General features: G+C 55.7%; 1 protein-coding gene across 1 annotated transcript in view; it reads left to right on the top strand.

The window, feature by feature from the left end:
- Positions 1 to 19,410, top strand: part of ARRDC1 (arrestin domain containing 1) — a 41,149-nt gene that overhangs the window by 10,490 nt on the left and 11,249 nt on the right. The window contains exon 2 of the mRNA XM_072883246.1: positions 8,440 to 8,550. Within this exon, the coding sequence (XP_072739347.1) occupies positions 8,440 to 8,550 (111 nt within the window). The remainder of the gene's footprint in view (positions 1 to 8,439; positions 8,551 to 19,410) is intronic.

Raw genomic sequence — 19,410 nt, 5'->3', positions numbered from 1 at the left:
TGCCAACCCCTGCCCTGTGTGTGGCAGCAGGTGTTGCGTGGAGCAGTTCTGCTGGGTCATGCCACCCCTTTAGGATAGGGCAAGAGTTTGGGCTCCCGAAACTGGTCCGAGGTACGACTTTCTCCTTCCCCGCTTCCTCCGTAGCCACCATCGAGGGGTATTGCGTGTCCCAGGCCCGGCCTGGGCTGTTGCTGCAGGAAGCCGGTGGGTGTGGTGGTTGGCAGCCTGGCTCCAGTGCCTCCAGCGGGGAGGCCAGCGTAGCTGGCGTGGTGAGGGAGCGATAGTTGTGCGGCTGTACGCCCCTGCCAGACCGCATGCACGGGCTCTGCGCTGCCCGGCTGTTACGGTGCAACCACCTTGTGGGCTCTGCCTTGTGGGTTCTCAAGGCAGAGAGACCCCTTTCCTCCCCACCTCTCTTCCCAGGCTGTTTGGGTGACACAGCAGTGGGACCTACATCAATCTGAAGCTTCAAAACAAAAGAACTTGTCTTGGGTTTTTTTTTTTGGCGAGAGGCAATTTTGGAGAAAGGGGATGCTGGGGGAGTCCTTTCTGGAGCGTGCTTGGTGAGCAGCAAGGTGGTCGTGGCAGCAGCAGCGTGGCAGGGATCGGGGTGAAGGGCTGGACGGGGTGCAGCCCATCAGTCGGGCCCCGCGTGCAGGTGCTGTGGCATTTCATGCCTGTTGCTAAGGAGCTGTGGTTGCCTTTGGCAGCAGGACTGGCAGATCCAACACACAAACTTTGTGGCATGCGGCCGTCCCCCTCCCGCAGCCCGTGTGGCCTTGTTCTCTGGTGAGTTTTCCACCTGCAGCCTAATATATGCAAAGACAGGCTTGTTAAATGTGCTCAACCGGGGATTTTGTTCCAGATGTTCGAGATGACCCCCTTCCTCTGAGGGCAGCCAGCGTGCTGATAAAATGCTGTGATGCTATAAATAAACCTGTCAGCTCTGCAAGGGAGAAGAGCCTTTGGTTTGAAGAGGAGTTTGTTGTAAACAGGAGCCCAAGAGTTTGCTTTATTCCCTTGGGATGTATGTTGACCCCTGATTTTGGGGAGGAGCTGGAAGAATGTAGGTTTGCCTGTTGCTCTCATCTTGACGGAAGAAAGTGCTTGCAGAGGGGAGAGGATTGACCTGCCTGGGAGAGGACTCAGAGAAGATTTGTTGCTCTGCTCTTCTACAGACACACACCTGCCCAGTCTCCCTTTGGAGACTTCTGCATTTGCTAGAATGAGGACAACCTCCGTGTGCCGATACTACCTGCATGGACGTGCCCCTCCTTGCACTGGGCTGGGCTCTGGCTAAAATAACTCCTGTAGCCAAAATAATGGCTCTGGGTCGCTTTGCCCGTGTCGCAGAGCTGTCACTCCCCTGTTGTTGCTACAGGTGGAGTTTTTACAGGCTGCGTTTGGGAGCTGGTCCAGCCTTCCCGCAGCATGGGGCTGTGTTGGGTGGGTCTGGGCTTTGTGCAGGTTGTGTGGGAGACCCAGCTGGGTCCTCCTGCCTTAGCTTGACCGGAGGTAAATACAGTCCTGTTGCTACAGCTGGGCAGAACAGGCACTTCTGGCCCTTAGGATGGGTTTTGCTGAGCTTGGGCTTGCAGGGCTGCCTCTGCTGCCCTGGAAATCAGCTCACCGAAAGGTCAGGGCCAGGAAGGGAGGGACTGTCCCTTCCACTGCTGTGAGTGATTTGACTGGTTCAGCCTCTTGCAGGGCACAGAGGGTAAATGCCAACCTGGGGGAGGAATGGCTGAGCAGCAGATCTTGCTTCTGGAGACTAAACGGTGCTAAAGCTCATGCCACTGCAGGGGGTTGCTCCAGGGTGGTCCTGAGCCCCAGCTGGGCTTGTGTATGGCAGGAGCATTGCCTGCAGGGACAAAGACGTCAAACTGTAGCAACAACTCCGTATTTTGCTGGGAGCCTGTCCGCAGCCTCAGGGAAGAGAGCTGTATTGGGTGGGAGTTGTGCGATGGGCTGGCAGGCTGCAGGAGGGGGATGTCACCCTGGGTCATGGGGAGCAGCAGCTGAGTCCTCCATGTGCTGGAGGCTGCTGGTGGCATGGGAGATGCTGCTCAACGTGTGTCAGCTCCAGACAAGTCTGGCTACGGGCTTGGATTTGAGTTGAGATGGAAAGCATGAACTACTCTCTTGGACAACTCCTCTCCTTGCACATTAGAGGCCAAATCCCCTTCCTGCCCCTGTGCTGGGCTCTTGGGAAGGAAGAAGCTAAAAACCTCCCCAGACAACCCTTAACCTCGTGCCAAACCCACCGCTGCCTCCAGCATTCGGTGTAAGCTCTGCTCTTGCCTCACTGGCTCGTGAAATACCCAAAGCTATTTGTGTCTCAAGAACTGACAGGATGGACCCAGAAGGATGGGGACAGCTGAGAATTAATTAGGAGCTGTTGGTTTAATTAGCAGTGTCTCAGTATATTTGTGCACGAGGGCTGGGCGCCAGGGGAGCAGCATATCTTGTGAGCTTCCTGCTTAAAGGACGTGAGGCCTTTGTGTCTGAGGTTGTACCGGCGCATTTCTGTGTAAAGGCCACCAGTACAAAGGCCTCATCCTGCTCCTCTTTGGGGTCTCACCTTTCTCAGTGTCTGCTTTTCATGGAGCTTTTCTAGCAAGTACCCAGACTCTACAAACTGGTTGAGAGTAACTTGCTCTGTCTGCAGGTCTTGCTGACTCCTAGGCTTTCCATCTTCCCAGCACCACCTGGTCCTGCTTTGCTGGGAGTGTGGGTAACCCCAAACCCATCTTCTTCATCCAGATCCAGGGCAGGGGCCTTACAGGGCCAGAAGATCTCAGGGCATACCAAAACTTGTGATCTTTGTCTCTTGAACCCAGAGGTTTCGCTCCAGGGTGGAGCTGTGGTGCTGTGTGTTGAGGCGACCTCCTGCTGCTGCCGCAGCAGTCCGTCAGTCCGTCAAGGGCAGCTCCCCACTGCCATCAGCTGGGGAGTGGTTGGGGCTCAGGGTGATCCATCACTCCCTTCTCCCGGAGCTGTTTTGGCCCCTGTGGCTTGCAGGGCTGGGGGGGAGACGTGGCTCGTTCCCAGCTCACGGGAGGCTCTCAGTCCCTGCAGCTCTGTGCATACAGGTGGCAACTTGAGGGAATCTAATTAAAACGTGGTGATAGCTGCCTGCCATGGCTCTGATGGAGAGGGATGAGGAAGGGGGGCTCTGGCTTCCCATGGCTGGTTTCCATGAAATGAAGACTTATCTGATGCAGACTTGCTCATCTCCCACAGCACTTTCTCCCCCTCTGCTCCTCCGTTATCTGGATCCAGGTGTGCACAAGTTTTCCGAAGGGTATCTCAGTTCCCAGGTACCCTCTGAGCCTGTTACAAATGCATGCCCCGGTCTCTTGTGCTGCGTGCGGTCGGTGCAGACACACAGGGTGGCTTTGCCATCCATCTCATCCCACGCTCGCAGGGCCGGGCACCCCCTTCCCTGCAGTAGGGATGGCTGGAGCCTCCGGGTCCAACAGACACGGCCGAGCCTGTGTGCTGACTCGAGTAGGCTTCAGCTGGCAAAAACCCAGGGCTGTTTGTAAGTGCCAGTTCAGACCTCAGTCGCCAGCTCTTTGGCTGTCCTTGAGGAGGAAGGGGAACAACGGGACAATCTGTTTGTCCTGTGTAGCCGCTTCCAAATGCAACAGCCACCACCCCAGACTTGTAGCTTTTTGCTGCTTCCCCTCCCCACCCCAGAAAACCTAAACCAACCAAGCTGTCGGCATCTCCTTCCCTCTGCTATCTGTTGCCCGTACCTGTTGCAGCGGGTGTGTGACGTAGATGGGACTTGAAGCCGGAGGGGGTCACTTGGGACTGGGGCTGGCCCCGCTGCTAAGTGCGGGGTGGCCGGTGACTCTCTGCTCAGGACGTGACTGGATTTTGGAAGTAGGGATGTGCACGTACAGCCTGCTGCTGGCAGGGGAGGGGAATGCCTGTCCTCTGCTTTCCTCTTGCCCAAGGTGCAATGCCAGCACCCCCGAGGAGGGCAGCTCACTGGGTCACCAGAAAAAGTAATTTGAAGTCTACGGCTGCTCTCCTTAAATCACCTTGGAAGAAGGCAGACATGCCCAGCTCCTGGCATCTCTATTTTTACTTTGTGCAGAGATGGATATGGCTGAGCTGTCTCCTTTTATTTCCAGCATTTGGCGTGTGCTGTAGCGCATTGCTAAAGATGTGTCTGGCTGGATGGGAAGCTGCCCGCTTCCCTGAATCCCCAGGGGACTGCAGGGGCGAAGGGCTCTTGTCTTCTGCGTGGCTTTGTAATTCACTTCTCATCTGCTTGCTGCTCTTCTCCTCCCCCTCCCACTTCCCTTACAGTTTTTTTGACTTTTTTTTCTGTATTTATTCAAAGCAGCCTGGGTAAACAGGGAGCAGGAGCGTGGTAACTGGGGCCACTGGTAGCACTGGATTCCAGAGGTATTTTTAATGGGTTTCTAATAACTGGAACTGGCCTGTTCTGATGTAGAAACTTTTCTTATTTGCTCTATCTGCAGCTTGGCACAGAGATTGCCTGGAAGGGAGGCCTTGGGAAGGCTCAGACTGCGCATTTTGCTTCCTGACAGTCAGGCTGACAAGCTTGCACCTCAGGTGGCTCTGGTTGCAGCAGCTCTGATGGTGCCAGTTTGCCAGACCTGTCCCGCCGACACCATTTTTAGCTTGCAGCTGCCCCCAGCGCCCCGTCCCGAGTTGTGCCTGTCAGCTGCCCCGTGTCCCCCTCCTGCTTGTGTGCAGGAGGAGCCTGTACATGACAGCTGGGCAAGTCCCCAGTATCTTCCTCTGCCCATGGGATGCTCGTGGAGAGGCTGATTTCATGGTTAGCTGCTCCAAAACCTGGTTAGGAATAAGATAAACGGTTTGACCTGTTGAACCAGGCACCTCTGAAACCTCCTGGATAACCTGAGGGGAACGAGAGCCCTGCAGCTGCCGGGCTTTCCTGCTGTGACTGTGGGGATGGAATGGGGGGGACTCTCTGGCTGCCCTGGACCCGTTGTCCCCAGTGTCACCCACCCTGTGGAGGCCTGGGGGTCTGCTGGCTCCTTCAGGAGCCTGGGGAATGAGCTGGGACATGCGATCCCCGTATCCAGTCACAGCCCCGCTCCCAGCCACAGGGCAATGCGTCTGCTCAGAGCTGTCGTCCGTCCTGTTTCTTTGTGAGTGAGGCAGGGGAAGCTTGTCTTTCTGGAGTGGGTTTGGAGAAGATGCTCCATAACAAATCCTCTGCCACTTGAACTGCTCCGAGTCTTGTCCCTGTCTTACATCTGGTGACTTGGTGTGCCTGGTAACGGTATGCTGGCAACTTTGGAGAGTGTAGAGGATAAGAGAGAGAGTTTCTCCGCTGCTGTGAAATTGCCTTCAAGCTTTTTGGCTTGAAATGTTGCTTTCTCCCCCTTTGGTTGCCCTCACAAACCTGGAATGGCAGCCCCGGGTGCGTGGCGGTCAGGAATGTGGCTGGAGAGGGCTGCCCTCCGTGGGGACGCGGGGCTGGCGTGCCTGAGAGCCCCAGAGCTCTCCTTCCAGGAACCGTCCCTCTTCTGTAGGCACAGCCTGGCTGCGGCCACACCAGTTTGGGATGTCGTTGGTTAACTGAGAAGCCTTGGAGCTGACAGATTCTGTGCCTTCGATGGAGAACTCATTAGCTAGCTGCACTGAGACTTTTAGACATGGTCCGACTTTAGCCCTAATGGTGGGGTTTTAGGGGTGTCCACCATCGCAGCGGGGCCACCGGCCAAGGGTTGGCTCTGAGTGTCAGGCTGCAAACCCACTGCCTTTAGTTGCTGAGTCTCTGTCTCCTGTGGGAAGGGAGATGGGCCATAGCATGTATATGCTTGAACATGCCCACCCACCTACCTCCCAGGAACAGGAGTGCCTCAGCACCGCAATGCAGCAAGCGGGCTTGAATCAAAGACCATCATCCCCTTATCTGGGTGTTGCAACAGATGGTGGTGATCTATAAACTTTTGTGGGGAAGGGAGCCTGAGGGGGAGCCTGTTTCAGGGGCTGTTGCTCCTGAAGGATGTGAATGTTCTCCAGTTCTTGGTTGGGCTTTTCTCACTTGCATCTCCTGTGTGAAAATGTGGGAGTGAGCTTTTGAGCCTGGGCTTGATTTGACTTGAGCCATCCAAGTTATCTGGGCTAAGTCGGAGCAGGGCAGGCTCATCGTGAGCCCAGAGATGTGGTGAGATGTCCAAGGTGGGAGCATGAGAGCTGGTACCAATGTGTGGGTATGCAGGATGCCACCCTGCTAAAACTGCTCCCAGCTCCTTCTGATGCTGAAACCCCTATGTGGTTTTGGCTCTGCCGTCTGGCAAAAGAGAGGATTGGATGTCACCCAAGGGCGTGCAGGGGCGTGCAGTGTCATGGCTTGCTTCAGGAGGGGATCTCTGTCAGCTCGGACCAGGCGTGCTGTGTGCCGTGGTGCGGGCAGCTCCCATCGCAGGCTACGCTCTCCTGTTCATCCACTGCCTCAGAAGTGCCAACGCGTATCGCAGACAGAGACAAGCGAGCCAAAGTGTCAGCCTTGCTGCTATACTGATGTTTGGTTAATGAGACTTGGCATCTGGAGCTGCTTATCCCTTGCCCTTGAGTGTAAAACAGCACTTGGATGGGCCCCTTTGTTCAAAGTCATGATCAGGCTGTGGAGGTATTGCAGCAGATCTGATGGGGAGAGGCTGTTCTTCGTTGTGGGATTAGAGACTTAAGCCCTGAGGAGCCCATTCCACCTGAATGCACGTAGCAAAGCACAGGTAAGGAGGCTGGCGTAAGAACTATACATTCCCCCTGCAGAGAGGGCTGGGTTTGGGGTTTCTTTCCACCCTGTCTTGAGTCAGCGTGGAGGACATGATCACGCTGGCCAGGCAGGTGCTCTGGAGAGCTGTTTGAGGTGGTTGCAAGCAGCATCACTTGTAGCCCTCAGTGTTTGGGTTGGTGGGTGGAGGTGGTGAGACCAGCGTGGCTGAGAAGGCTTGTGGAGCAGGGAGGGGGAGAGCTCTTAAGCCAACGGAAATTGGCCACCTGCTTCCCAGGGAGATGCTTCCTGTGAGACGCGGCTCGAATACAGGGGAGCAGATGGGTGAAAGGGGAAAAGAGTCTGTCTGGTAGTTCCTGCCAGCGGAACTATTCACCTGACAGATTTGGTGAGGGAGTTCTGTGGGATCTATTAAAGCTGTTGCAAAACCTGATGAGAATCAGGACAGGAGATGTTCAGGCTGGGGCAACCCTGAAGGCCCAGTTTGTGCCATGACAGGTCTGCCTGCATCCTGCCTGTGTGGGGATAACACCACAGATCATCCTCTGCTGTGCAACAAGGCCGGTCTGTCATGTTTGTCTGTCTCTGTGGCCCAGTGTCAACATCAGAGCTTGATTTCAACCTGCTGTGAATTGGCCAAGACTAACTGAAAATATCTTGTGGGTAGCTCTTCTGAAAGCCATGTGGCCCTTCTGAAAGCCATGGTGCAGGGCAAGCTCTGGGGTGACTTTCCCAAGGCAAGGCACAAACATGGCTCAAATTCCTCTCCTAGCTTTGGGAAGGTCAAGTGGCATCTCAAATGCTTCCAGACCTTGCTGTGTGGCTTTGCTGTGTGCCCTGTGTCTCTAACAGGAGAAAGCCACTCAAAGTGGTCTCTGGCTGCTGAGAAGCAACGTGCTTATCAAATATGATCAGAAGTCCTGATGCAGGACAAGCGTTAATGGGCAAAGTGCTTCTGCTGTACTCCATTGAAGTAGAGACCGACCCCGGGACACAGGGGTGGGCTCCCAGGGACTGGGGATGTCCATGAGGGTGGGTGGGCTGTGAACTTGAGCAGCAGCTGGGCTTGTTCATGCTGCACTGGAGGGTCCAGCTCTCTGCTGCTGCTGCAGACAGGGCTATGCACCTTGTTTAGCTGGCTAATGGGCTGGTACCGAACACATCTCCTCCCAGGGATGGCGGGCTGGCCGGTGGGATGCCCGGCTCCTTGTGGGGTGCGAGGCAGCAGAGCCCTCTGCTTCTCATCCCTGTCTGGACAGGGAAACCCAAGTGTACAGGAGAGCATCACTGCCACAAAGGTCTCTGCTGTCAGCCTGAGTGCAGGGGCTGATGCACATATTGGGAGGGGATGTTGGTTCATTTGGGAGAAAACTAGAAAGAGGGTTACCTCTCGGGGGGCTGAAATCACTGCTGTTCACAGTCCAAGGAGGCCAGCACGAGGACTTCAACGGTGATAACAGCTGGGAATAGCACTGGGGTAGTAGGGAGTGTGCAATAGTGCTGAGAGTAAGAGGAAAACGTGCTTCTGAAATGAAAGCGTGACCGGATTCCTTTGCTCCATTTTTCCACCCTGTGTGTGTTTTCATGAGGCGCTGCTCCTGCACAAGTCCACATACAGTATCTGAAGCAAGTCTGAACCTGAGGTTTTGCTTTCTCCCAGTGCTTACGTGTGTCCTTTCTCTCAACAGCCATCAAGGTGAGCTGCGTTGGATCCTGTGGGGTGTCTAACAAGATCAATGATGCAGCGTGGACCGTGGAGGAGCAGTACTTTAACAGCACGCTGTCTCTGGCAGACAAAGGTATGGTCCACAAAGACATGGTGGAGATCTGTGATTCTGAGATGCTCTACAGAAATCTATCACCAGGACTTAAGCATCTTCTTGATATGAAATACCCCTTCACAGGCTGCCTTGGCCTGCGCACAGAGGATGGGAGCCAGTATTAGAGACTACAAGAGCTTAGAAGGAGCCGTTCAGAGAGGCATCCTGAATAGCTGCAGAACTTGGCAGCCACCCTGCAAACACTGCTTGCCTCCTCTGGCCCTGGTCTGCCTGAAACGGGGCTGCCAGCAGCTACTTCTCTGCTGTTTCAAGGCCCTCCGGGTTCACCCTGCTCCACTTCCTATGCGTGTTGTCTGTGGCGGTCACAAAACACTGATCAAAGCAGATCAACAGAAGCCAGTTGCAGGCCAGGAGTAGTTTGCATCGAAAAGGATGTGGAGGTGTCACTTGTCCTCCAAGAGAAACGTTGAGAGCATGGCAGGAACAGCCTAGGACAGTTACCACCACACCCCCCGCAAGCTGAGATGGGGTTGTATTATCCTGTGGGGTAAAGTGACACCAGCAGCCTCTGGGGAATCTAGGCTCGAATGAATGCTGTCTTTCTTCTGTTAAATAGGTCAGCCTTACCACAAATAATTCATGCTGTGCCCTGGCTGCTGTTGAAATCAAGACGTGTCAGTATTCACCTGCTGAAGGCAGTGGCTGGAGCAGTAACTGTAACGTGGCAAAAGCCCAGGCTAGCAGGAGCTCAGCTCTCTGGTGCTGTTTTATCTAGTAACAGGAAATAGGCAAAACTGAAGTGGCAGTTTCTGCTAGCTCAGCAATTTTTCAAGCAGAGCTTTTAGCGTCAAGGGGAGACTGATCTCATCCTTGCAGCAACTGGAGAGTGCGCTGCTTGCTCTCAGGCCCTGGAGAAGGGAGACAGCTGGCTGGCTCGCCCCTTGGCTTGGCTCATAGCCCGGGGGCTGCAGTTGGAGGTAAACTGCCTGGGAGGGCAATGAGAAATGTTCCTGCCTGATTCTGGATGCAGTGCTGAGCCCAGCCAGAGAGCCCAGCTGTGAATGTCGGGGTGGCAAAATCCCAGAGGCTTTTTGAGGTGCTGCAGGCCATTGAGCTTAGATGAGTTGGAAGCTGGAGGCTGCGAATTTTTGTGGACTTCTGGAGAGGTTTAAACCTGCAACTGCACTGAAAAAATACACCTTCCAACTTTTGTTTTTAATATTTAATGATTCAGGGGAGAGCTGTCCTGGTAAAGCTGAGCAGTGGCAAAAGCCAACCAGGAGGTCGGAATGGGAAGAGGTGGATGTGCTTTTTGTTGGTTTGCAGCCCCTGGGAGATTCTGATAGCCGCTTTGGCAGTTGGTTCTTGTGAGGTTGCCCTTGGGAGCCATCCCCTTGACAGCTAGGGCCAGTGTGGACTGGGAAGGATGGAAGGAAAATGCATTGATGGCTACACACTTTCATGGCTCTGAAGTGTTCTCTTTGAAGGCCTGAATTCCAAAAATGGCCAAAATTTGGTATTCCCAGCTCTTCAACTGTTCATGGAAAGCCCTAGTCTTTTGGCTCTTAATTTTCCGGGACGCACACTCTTGCCTATTGCCCAGTGCGGTGCTGCTATCTGTCAACCGCCGGTATTGCAGACTCTGCCAGCCTGAGACCTGAGCGGGCATCCGGGCCTGGGGTGGCAGGGCTGGGCTGCTCGCTCTGCGCTGGAGTCGGTCATGGAGCTGGCAGCTGCCCAGCTGCGTGCCTGGGGTGTGACTGGGACAAAACCGGCCAGCTGAAGTCTTCCAGAGCTACCGCGGCTCCAGGCAAGTGAAGCAAGAAATGGTAGTGCATGAGTTATCAGGGATGTAATTAATTGAAGGGAAAATCTGGCCTGTAGGACTGTAGAGTCCTGTGCTCGAAAGCTGAGGTGTGTTGTAGTGTCGTTACTGTCCTGTCTTGCAAGGCTACAGTGCAATTACAGGAAAAGCCTGGTCCCAGCTACCAGCAATCACTCTGGAGCAGCATGCCAGGTACTTACAGTCACTGACCTGTGCTCTTCTGCTTCTTGTGTCCAAGTGGACACAACCACTGGGACTCTCGGCCTCTGGCTCCCAGCTGCAGGGAAGCAGACAAGGAGAGGGCGGGCAGTCCCTGTGCATGGGACTGCAGCCAACGGCAGCACTCGTGGGGCATTTGCTCTTTGTGCGACTGGTACAAGCTCGGGAGTTATTGTCCTGGACTTGCCATGTTTGTCCCATGCCCTTCTTCCCGTGCTCCGAGGACACAGGGGAGCAAGTGATAGGATGTGGGTGGGAGAGAGCAGTGTCGATGCTGTCTTTGGACCCGAATCCTTCACCAGAGACAGCTTTGAAACCATCCCTTGCAATTACTGCGCTGGCCTGTGCGGATATGGAAACAAAAGCCCTGGGGGCTGGCACGGCTCCAGCCTGCGGCACTGGGAAGTGAGATAACTGTCTGCTGTCGCAGCCCTTGCCCTGACATTGATGCACGTCCTGGCCGGCGGAGCAGCAGGGAAGCTGGGCTGGTTCTCCGTGACTCTGCCTCCGTGCGTGCCTGTCTCTGCCTGTCTGTCTGTCTGCCTCCTCCAAGAGGGCCGCTGGCAGTGTGGCATCCTGGCACGGCACAGTCCTGCAGCGAGGCAGTGGCAGGGGTTTGCTAGCGGAGTCGTGCAGTGGCCTCGTGGGCACGAGCAGCAGGGCAGGGCCTCGGCACTGACTCAGCCATGTCGTTTTTAGGCTCCCCAGGAATAGCTCTCAGCTGCACCAGCCTTTCCTGAACAGAGGGTGAAGGAGCTTCAGAAGGACGGACGGACCGTCAAAGCAGCGCTGTCCCTTTCCCTGCGACTCTGGACAAGAGCGTTTGGCAGGGACGGGCTGCTTCGGTGTCTGGCAGCAAAGCAGTTTGAGGTGCAGCTGCCTCTGGGGAGGCACACCCAGCACTCGTGGGTGCTCCCCGGGGTGCCTCCATACAGGTCTGACACCCAGCTGGGAGGGGAAACTGAGGCAGTCGTGTGCTTTTGGGGCACAGGGCGTTGAGCTGGGCCAGGCTCTCCGATGGGTGATGGCAGGAGCCCAGGGTATGGGTGAGTTAAGGGAGTTGGAAGTGTTCCCAAGCAAGGACCCCCAAAGGAGCACGGGGCCAGCCCGGCCACCAGCCCACACTGCCAGCGTGCAACTCCTTCCCTGGCCAGCATCGGACAGCCGCAGGCGAAAAGTGGCGAGCACCACGAGCAAAGGTTACTGCGGCTGCAGACAAATACTGCGGTGGCGTATGGGACGGTCCTGCCACATGCATAAAAACATGCAGAACAACACCCCCGGGGTGAACACGTGCCTGTTCCTTCAGGTGAGGGCTGGCTGTGCCCACCATTCCTTCTCACTCCCTGAAAAGCAAACAGCAGGAGGGAGGGCAGGGGCCGCGGGAGGCCCCGTGCGTCAGGCGGAGGGGCTGCCTTTCTGCGGTGCTGCAAGAGCGTCTTATCCACAACGGGGGATGTCACCTCCCAGCAGCACAAATGGAAAATGAGTGGAGGAAGGAGGGGAATTTGTTTCTGCCTCAGAGGATTCTTCTGTTCTTGTGTCCCCTTACAGCAATGCTGTTACCTCTTGTTTTTGAACCTGTGCATTAAAATAAAAAGCAAGGGGGAGCAGCATGTCCATGCTGGGGGGGAGCTGGCAGCCAGGTTGTGCCCTGGGGCAGAGGGTGATGCCAGGCTCCCCCTGGCACCATCCCCAGCCGTTTTGCAGAGGGCTCAGCCAGCCTGCTGGCGTCGGCTCGGGCTGAGGGAGGATTCCAGGTGTCCCCAAGGCCGTGCAGCCAACACATCTGCATCTTGCCCATCCCTGGCGAGTGGCTCGTGCTCCAGCAGGGCCGCAGCAGTGCTGGCAGCGGGGGGGACAGTGCAGGGAGGCAGGCTCAGACTGAAAAACAACCTGCCTCGCTCTCTGCCTTCCCACATCCTGAACAGTAACTTTAAAAAACAGCAATCTGTGCTCTTTGAGGACACGTGGGGGGGAAGGGGAGAGGAGGTTTGCAAAACTATCGAGGCTTGGATTGCTCTTTAAGCATCTAAGAGTGACTCTGCACTTCACCACCCACACACCTTTGCATTGAAATAAGTGAGGGGGCAGCTTGTCCTCTGTAGCATCAGCTGTTGCTTGTATTACATGCCGTGGGTTGGTTTGGTTTTTTTTTTTCCTTTTTAAGGGTGTACATTGTATGAGAAAGGAGGCAGGCCCTGAAATAACCCAGATGCCCACTTTGCAATGTAAGGCACTTATTTAAGGCACTGGCCTCATCCTTAATTTCCCTTCTCGCCCCCCCTTGGAGCAGCATCCAGAGTGCAGAGGGCTCAGCCTTGCCACTGGAGCATCTGCAGGTTGGTGACCGGTGTTTTTGCTGCAGAGGACCCTGCTCGCGTCTCTGCTGGCGTGGTGCTTGTCCCCACTCGAGCAGTGCAGCGTCTGCGCTCCGGGAAAGCCTCTTGCTGGGGCTGGCCGGGGCTGAGCAGGAGCTGGAGGCAGCGGGCACCTGCGAGCTGCCGGGGAGCTGGGGGATTGCGCAGGGTCTGTGCTGTAGCCTTGGCAATTACACACAGGCCGGCAGTTTAATGAACTCAGGCTCTTTACATAAAAGCCGCTGGAAAGTGTTGAGCGTACCAGCTGTCTGGAGCCCCTCGCTGCTCTGTTTGCTGGAGGACACAGTGCAGCGCTGGGGAGGTCGCTCAGCCCACGGGTGGCTCTCGGGGCAGGCTCATTCTTTGCCTTCTGGAGGGGAGGCCGAGGGGGGATTTGCTTGTCCCACTTGGCCTGAGTTTGACTTGGACTTCGACTGCTCCCTGGTGCAGGTTTTTCTTGGGTCCTCTTTTTGCAAAGAAATGCAATAGGGGTGGAGGGGACCTTGCAAGTGTGGGGGGTGTTGGATTTCTGTAGGTGTCAGCAGTGCAGGAGATCAAGTACACCAGTTGCAGTGAGTACAAAATAGCACCGCTTGTACCCGCCGCTCTTGGACAGAGAGATGCTTCTCTCGATCCAGTATAATGGAGTAATTCAGCTCTGCGGAGGCCTTCCGCTCCTCTCCCCCTCCCCTGCTGCAGCTCTGGCTGTATTCAGCCAGAGAGGAGCCGGTCCATCCTGTGCCTGTACCCACAGGGGGCTGTGTTCTTTGGACACCCTGTATCTCTGACTGCACACACAGCTTTTGCCCTGTGGATGGGTTGTGCATGCAAAGGTAGACCTTTTTTTTTTTTTTAATTCCCTTTAAATCCTGCTTGTACCTGAGTTGAACCTGTGCGGGAGCTGGCTGTAATTTCCAGCTGACCTTACATTTGGCAGCTTGTTAGTTAGTTAGAAGGCGCTGCAGGGAATTCCTGGCTGCTCCACGCGCTTCCTTTGCTGGCAGATTTCTTGCACAAAGAGCTAAAAAGGGGCAGCTGTGCATCACCTCTTCCCTGGGGTGGTTCTCTGCCAGCCTGGCACAACACCTTCATGGCCAACAGTTGGCACAGGGCGACGATCCTGTCTTCCAGCTGAATTTAAAAAGCTTAGTGACCTAACTAAGCAGACATTGAGAGACTTGGGTCTCTTGTTCTGTGCTCAGGAATCACTCTGTGAGCAGGAGGTAGCACAGCAGCAGGTGATGCTCCTGGTCGGACCCTGGCCAGGTGAGAGCAGGAGGGTGCCCAGGGGCAGTGGTGAGCTGTTAAGGATGTGCTGGTGCCAGCTCCTGGCCACGCTGTGCTGCCGGGTTCAGGAGCAGTAACTGCAGGTTCGGCCCAGGAAAACCACGTGGAAGGAGCTGCAATTGCCTTGGGTCACAGCAGCTTCCTCAGCACTTCCCAATTTCTTGCCTCAATAGATCACTGTTAATCCCCGGAGTTTTTTTTGCAGCATTGCCATACTGCCAGATCCTGCTAATTCATTGAAAATGTCACGGAAAACTGCTGAGACAGAGATTTGTAAGCGGTAGAGCCCTAGCCTCAGTGCTGGGCTTTCTGGTGTGTTTTCTTCCTTAGTCTGTGTCTCCCATGTTACGGAAAGGTTTATCTCGGCAGCATTAACCATATCGGGGTGCTGGAGGTTGTTCCTACTGTGTGTTTGTGTGCACGCAAATCCAGTGTGAGCGAGTTGCTGCTTTGAATGGGAGCTTGGAGCCTGCTGGGGTCTGTGCTCCCATCCTGCCAGTACGGCAGCTCTGCTCAGCTGCAGTGCTGTTGGTAGCAGGAGAGCTCTCATTTGAGCAAAACGGAACTAAGCGCCGAGTCTTTCTGCGGCAGGTCTGGCTGTGCTGCGGCAGGTCGCTCTTCTGGCTGTCGGCTGCTCCCCCTGAGGCACCTGTGTCTGCTGCAGGGATGGCATGAGCAAATGTGTCCATTTACCCTCATTTGTTGCAGTTTGTAATCCCGTGTATTAGCTTAATCCACCGGGGACTGAGTTGGAGTCCTCGTCCTAAAGCTGCAATGGCCTGGCATTGCCTGAAGTGCCCTGGCACAGAAAAAATTAATGCTTCCCATCTGACGTCTCTGATACAGCCTCCTGCAAGCTAGAAGAGCTCTGACCTTCTTTCTTACATCTAATATTCAATTTTCTGGGCTGCAAAGGTGGATGAGGAGAGACAGGAAGGCAGGGGTGAGCAGGGTGCTGGCTGTCAGGACTGCAGCGAGAGTGATGGTTCTTCCAGTAGCTGGGGAATCGTACCCTTTAAAAGCAGAGCACAAAGGCAGGGCTGCCTGTTTCTCCATGTGAAAGTGGAAAACACAAATCTGCTGCTTTCCTGCTCTCTGCCTGGAGAGCCTCGAGAGGAGAGTACCCGAGCTGCGTATCAGCAAGACTGGTATCAGTCTAACTCAGCACCTTTGGAGGAGCTCGCCTTCCCCAGGGGAGTGGGAGGGCTGATTTTAGGCAGCAGGAAGACTACATTGCTACAAGCAATGGCAGGGGGACCAGGAGGCACCAGGTACCTTTCCATACTACCTGATTTGGCCCGCACAGTTAATGTATCACTCTAAGTAGCCAGAGACAAATTGCCATATGGCCTGGCCTGCTGTTCCTCTACTGAAAGAACTAAAAGGTTTGTGTACTCCAAAGGCGCAGCTTGTTCCCGCTCTAGCATCCGCGTGTGCAGCAGGAGGGAGCAGAGCCACTGCCATCTGCTTGGCAGGTACCAGCCAGGAGAGCCGGAGGTCGGGGCTGGAGCCCTGTTTCAGCTGCTCCCCGGCTCCTGTGCCTGGGGCGCAGAGACACCTTCCAGACTCCTAGTTGTGGCTACGGAGCAAATAGCATCCTTCTCTTTGGGGGATAGAAGGAGCAATACACAGAATATTCATCTTTTTTGCCCTAGTCTAGCCATGGATGAAGCCTGGCGAGGCAGAGGTGTGTGTTTGTACCGTGCGCTGCAGTTGCCTGGCCCTGCAGCCTGCTGTGTGCTCAGACGTCTGGGCTGTCTCTCCCAGTGCACCAGAGCGTGAGGTTTCACTGGGGTGAGTAATAAGGCTCGGCTGAGTCTGTCGTGTTTGTGCATCAGTGACCAAAGCATCTCCCAACCCTTTTCTGGCTCCTCTCCAATGCCTTCCCCCACTGGCACCAACCTGGAGGTCCTGGCTTTGTCGTGGTCGCAGTCAGCCTTGCAGGGAGACTGCTGTGACCGCCTGTGGCTTCCAGCTCCCCAGGGATGGAGACGCTGGGGCTGGGGGAGCCAGCCTGGGAGGAGGCGTTTGGCAGATGTCCCTGCAGTGGCACTGGTTTGAATGTGCAGCCCAGGTAGATCTGGCCCCACCGGTACTGTAAGACTGGCCCATTTGCATGGGCCACTAACCGAGAAAGCTGCAGAACAGCCCTGGGAAGCCCGGGCGGGACGCAGCAGGTAGGGCTCGGTGTCCTTGTTCGTGTGTGGTTGGTGCCTCCTGAATGCCAGCCCTGCCCTACTCTCCTGCTGGGGCAGAGGCTGCCAGAGGAGCTTTCCCAGCCCTCGGCTGGCTGCTGGCAGGGCAGGATGGGGCCAGGCAGCGTCCCCTTGGTCTTGGGGGGATGATGGCTTTGAAGGGCTGGTGACTTCCTCTGGCTGCCAGTTCTGCCTGGGCAGGGGCCTGGCAACACCGGCCAGGGAAGCTGTGCTGCTCAGAAAGGAGTCCAAACCCTTTCAGCACCTGAGCTGTGGCGCAGTAAACTTGACTTGGATCATTTGTTTAGCAGCGTAAATACAGATGTGTGGTCGTTTCACACACACACGGTTGCGACGGTGCCCTGTTTTCCCATGCGGTTGTGCAGTGGCATGCTGGTTTGCAGTGAGTGCGGGGAAACCTTTGTGGATCAAAGCAGAGGTGTCTGTGGGGAGAGAACGGTGTCTCCAGCGGCTGGGTGGGCTCAGGGGCATGGTCAGCTCAAGCTTTGCAGGGGAAACCCATTAATTTCTGTCCCTCCACTGCACATCAGTGTGACCATGGATGCCCTGAGTGCTGTGGGACGGTGCTGCAGCACTGAGGTCTGTTGTGTTGTGCAGTGCTGGGCTCGGGGTTGTGCTCCCCGTCGCTGGCGATGCTTTGCAGGCTCTGATGGCTCAGGGGAGCCCTAGCTGGGCCTGGCTGTGTCACTGGGTTACCGCCTGGGGACCTGGCAGAGGACTTGGCATCAGCCCTCTGGGTCAAGGCGTTTCCTTTCTGCACATGATGAGTCCTCCCGGGCCTCCTTCACGTCCACTGGTAGAAGCGAACGCCCCCCTATCCCAGCGCGGAGCAGAGGGGAGCGGCTGAGCTGTGAACGGGAGAGTCCGTTCGCTTCCAGCCAAATCTCCGCTGGATTCAGGGAAATCTCTGCTTTGCACTGTAAGACAGCTCTTCTGCACCGTTAGTGTGTTGTTGCTGCTCCTGCTGTCTGGGTTTGTTTTTTTCCAGGGTGCCTGGGGCAGCGGCTCCTTTCCCTCCAGGAATTTTTAGGGAGGATATTTCCAAAGGCTGCGCAGAGGCAGCCGATCTCTGCTGGCTCGGCTCCTATCGGGAGGAAAGGCTGCTGCAGGGATGGCCCCGCAGCAGAACCCTGCTAAGCCAGCTGCCTCTGCTGCCTAATGACTTTCTCAAGGTATTTTTAGCTGCATGTAAACTTCAGGAAAAGCTTTTTTGTGGCTGAGCACACTGTGGCCTTTGTTCAGGCTTCTGGGAATGGGGAGGTAATGGCTCAGCGCTGCTGCAGTGGCTTGCACAGCCCTTTCCCGTCGCAGTGCATTTGCAAGCTGCTCAGGGGCATTGCAGCCTGCTGCGTGGGGGCTGTTGGAGACCCCTCGAGCGATGCTGAACTCCTGATGACCTGCTCCTGCCTGTGCACAGTCTGCAGCTTGCTTTGGCAAAGCTTCTGGTTCAGGAGCAGCTCAGAAAGGAGCTTTCAGAAAGGGCGGCTCCTCCAGGCTATCTGCGTGTCACAGTGGGCTGTCAGAGGAAACCTTCTCACCCCTGCCCGCTGCCAACAACCGTTGCTGTTGCAAACTCAACTTGCAGGTGGAATTAGCACATTAAATGTCCTGGATCTTTACTTGAAGCTCTCAGGGCTGGAGGGACAGGGGCAGTGAGTGGCTTCCCATGGGCTTTGTGTCCCCTTGCTGCTTGGATGCTGGTGTCGTACAGCGGGCAGGCAGAACGATCTGCATGCTGTGCACAATGCCACGTCTCCCCTGCTGTGGTCCAGGGATCTCTCCAAGGCACGTGTGGCGCTAGTTGTGGCTAGTGGGGCTAGTTGTCCTGTCCTGCCATCGCAGTGGCTGTATGGGATGGGTGAGCACTGCAAGTGTCCCTTGCAGGGTGCCGAGATGACTTTTGCTGCTGTTTCCCATGTGAGAGGTACCTGGGTGTTGGGGCAAGGTCAGCCTGTGCCCTGCCCATGCTCACAGGATGGCTGGGACAAGGGAAATTGCAGATTTTCCCTGTTATGTCAAGACTAGTCAGCGTTTGGAAATGGAAGCTCAGCCTTTAGGAGCAGAGCTGCCAGCTGGAGAGTTTAAAAGTAGTTGCCACCTCCCTTCCCATTGTAAGGGGGGACTCGGCTCAGGACTTGCCACCTTTCCACCTGCCAAAGGCACCAGACGCGTGGTGAAAGACCAAAGTAGTTTTGTAATCCCAGGCAAGTCAGACACGGAGCCTCCACTGTGTCCGTGCCGGAGGAGCCCCTGGCAGGAGGGGCAAGCAGGAGTCTGGCGAGCAGCTCGGTGTGGGGTTACTGCTAAATACCTGTCCCTCCTCCTGCTTGCAGCGGGAGGCAGGCAGGACCCGAGCTTGCCTGCGGTCTCTGCTGCCTTGTCGCTCTGCCAGGCGCTCTGGATCGTGCCCGTGCTTTCACGGGAGTCTCCTGTCTTGGTCAGGATCATCTGTTTTTCTTCATCTATTTTTATTAACTCTTGTCTCTGAAATAGCTCTGGCACTTGAACTCCCACACCCCTTCCACTTTCCTTGCCAATGGGCTCCTCGAAATGCCTGCTCCGGGCTGCCGAGGGCTCCTACAGCTGGGGTTGCAGGTCCCCAGCCAGATGCAGGGCTGAGGGTGCTGCTGCCCCACCAGTGTGACCTGCCCAAACAGCCTCTGTGCTTGCAACAAGGGCAAGAAATGCAGGCATTCAGCTAGAAGTCGGGGCTCTGCGAGCAGCCGGCTGTTCGTTAGCCATGCTAGCAAATGAAGCTGTGTGCGGTGGCATCTGCTCCTGTGGGTAGGACCTGGGTGCTTGGTCCAGCCTGCTGGAAAACTCCCTGTATGTGGAGGATCTCAGGGCTGGCATAAAGATCCTTCTCTCTCTTTGGGGGAAGGAGAGTGTGGGCTGGAAGGAGCAGGTCTGAAAACAAGAGCTACTGCTAATTGCCTGCAGCATCTCTCTGCTTAATGGAGTGGAGAATAGA

Source organism: Ciconia boyciana, chromosome 18 (genome assembly GCF_034638445.1).
Source record: "Ciconia boyciana chromosome 18, ASM3463844v1, whole genome shotgun sequence".
In the NCBI taxonomy this organism is placed as follows: Eukaryota; Metazoa; Chordata; class Aves; order Ciconiiformes; family Ciconiidae; genus Ciconia; species Ciconia boyciana.
This window is presented reverse-complemented; position numbering and strand designations above follow the sequence as displayed.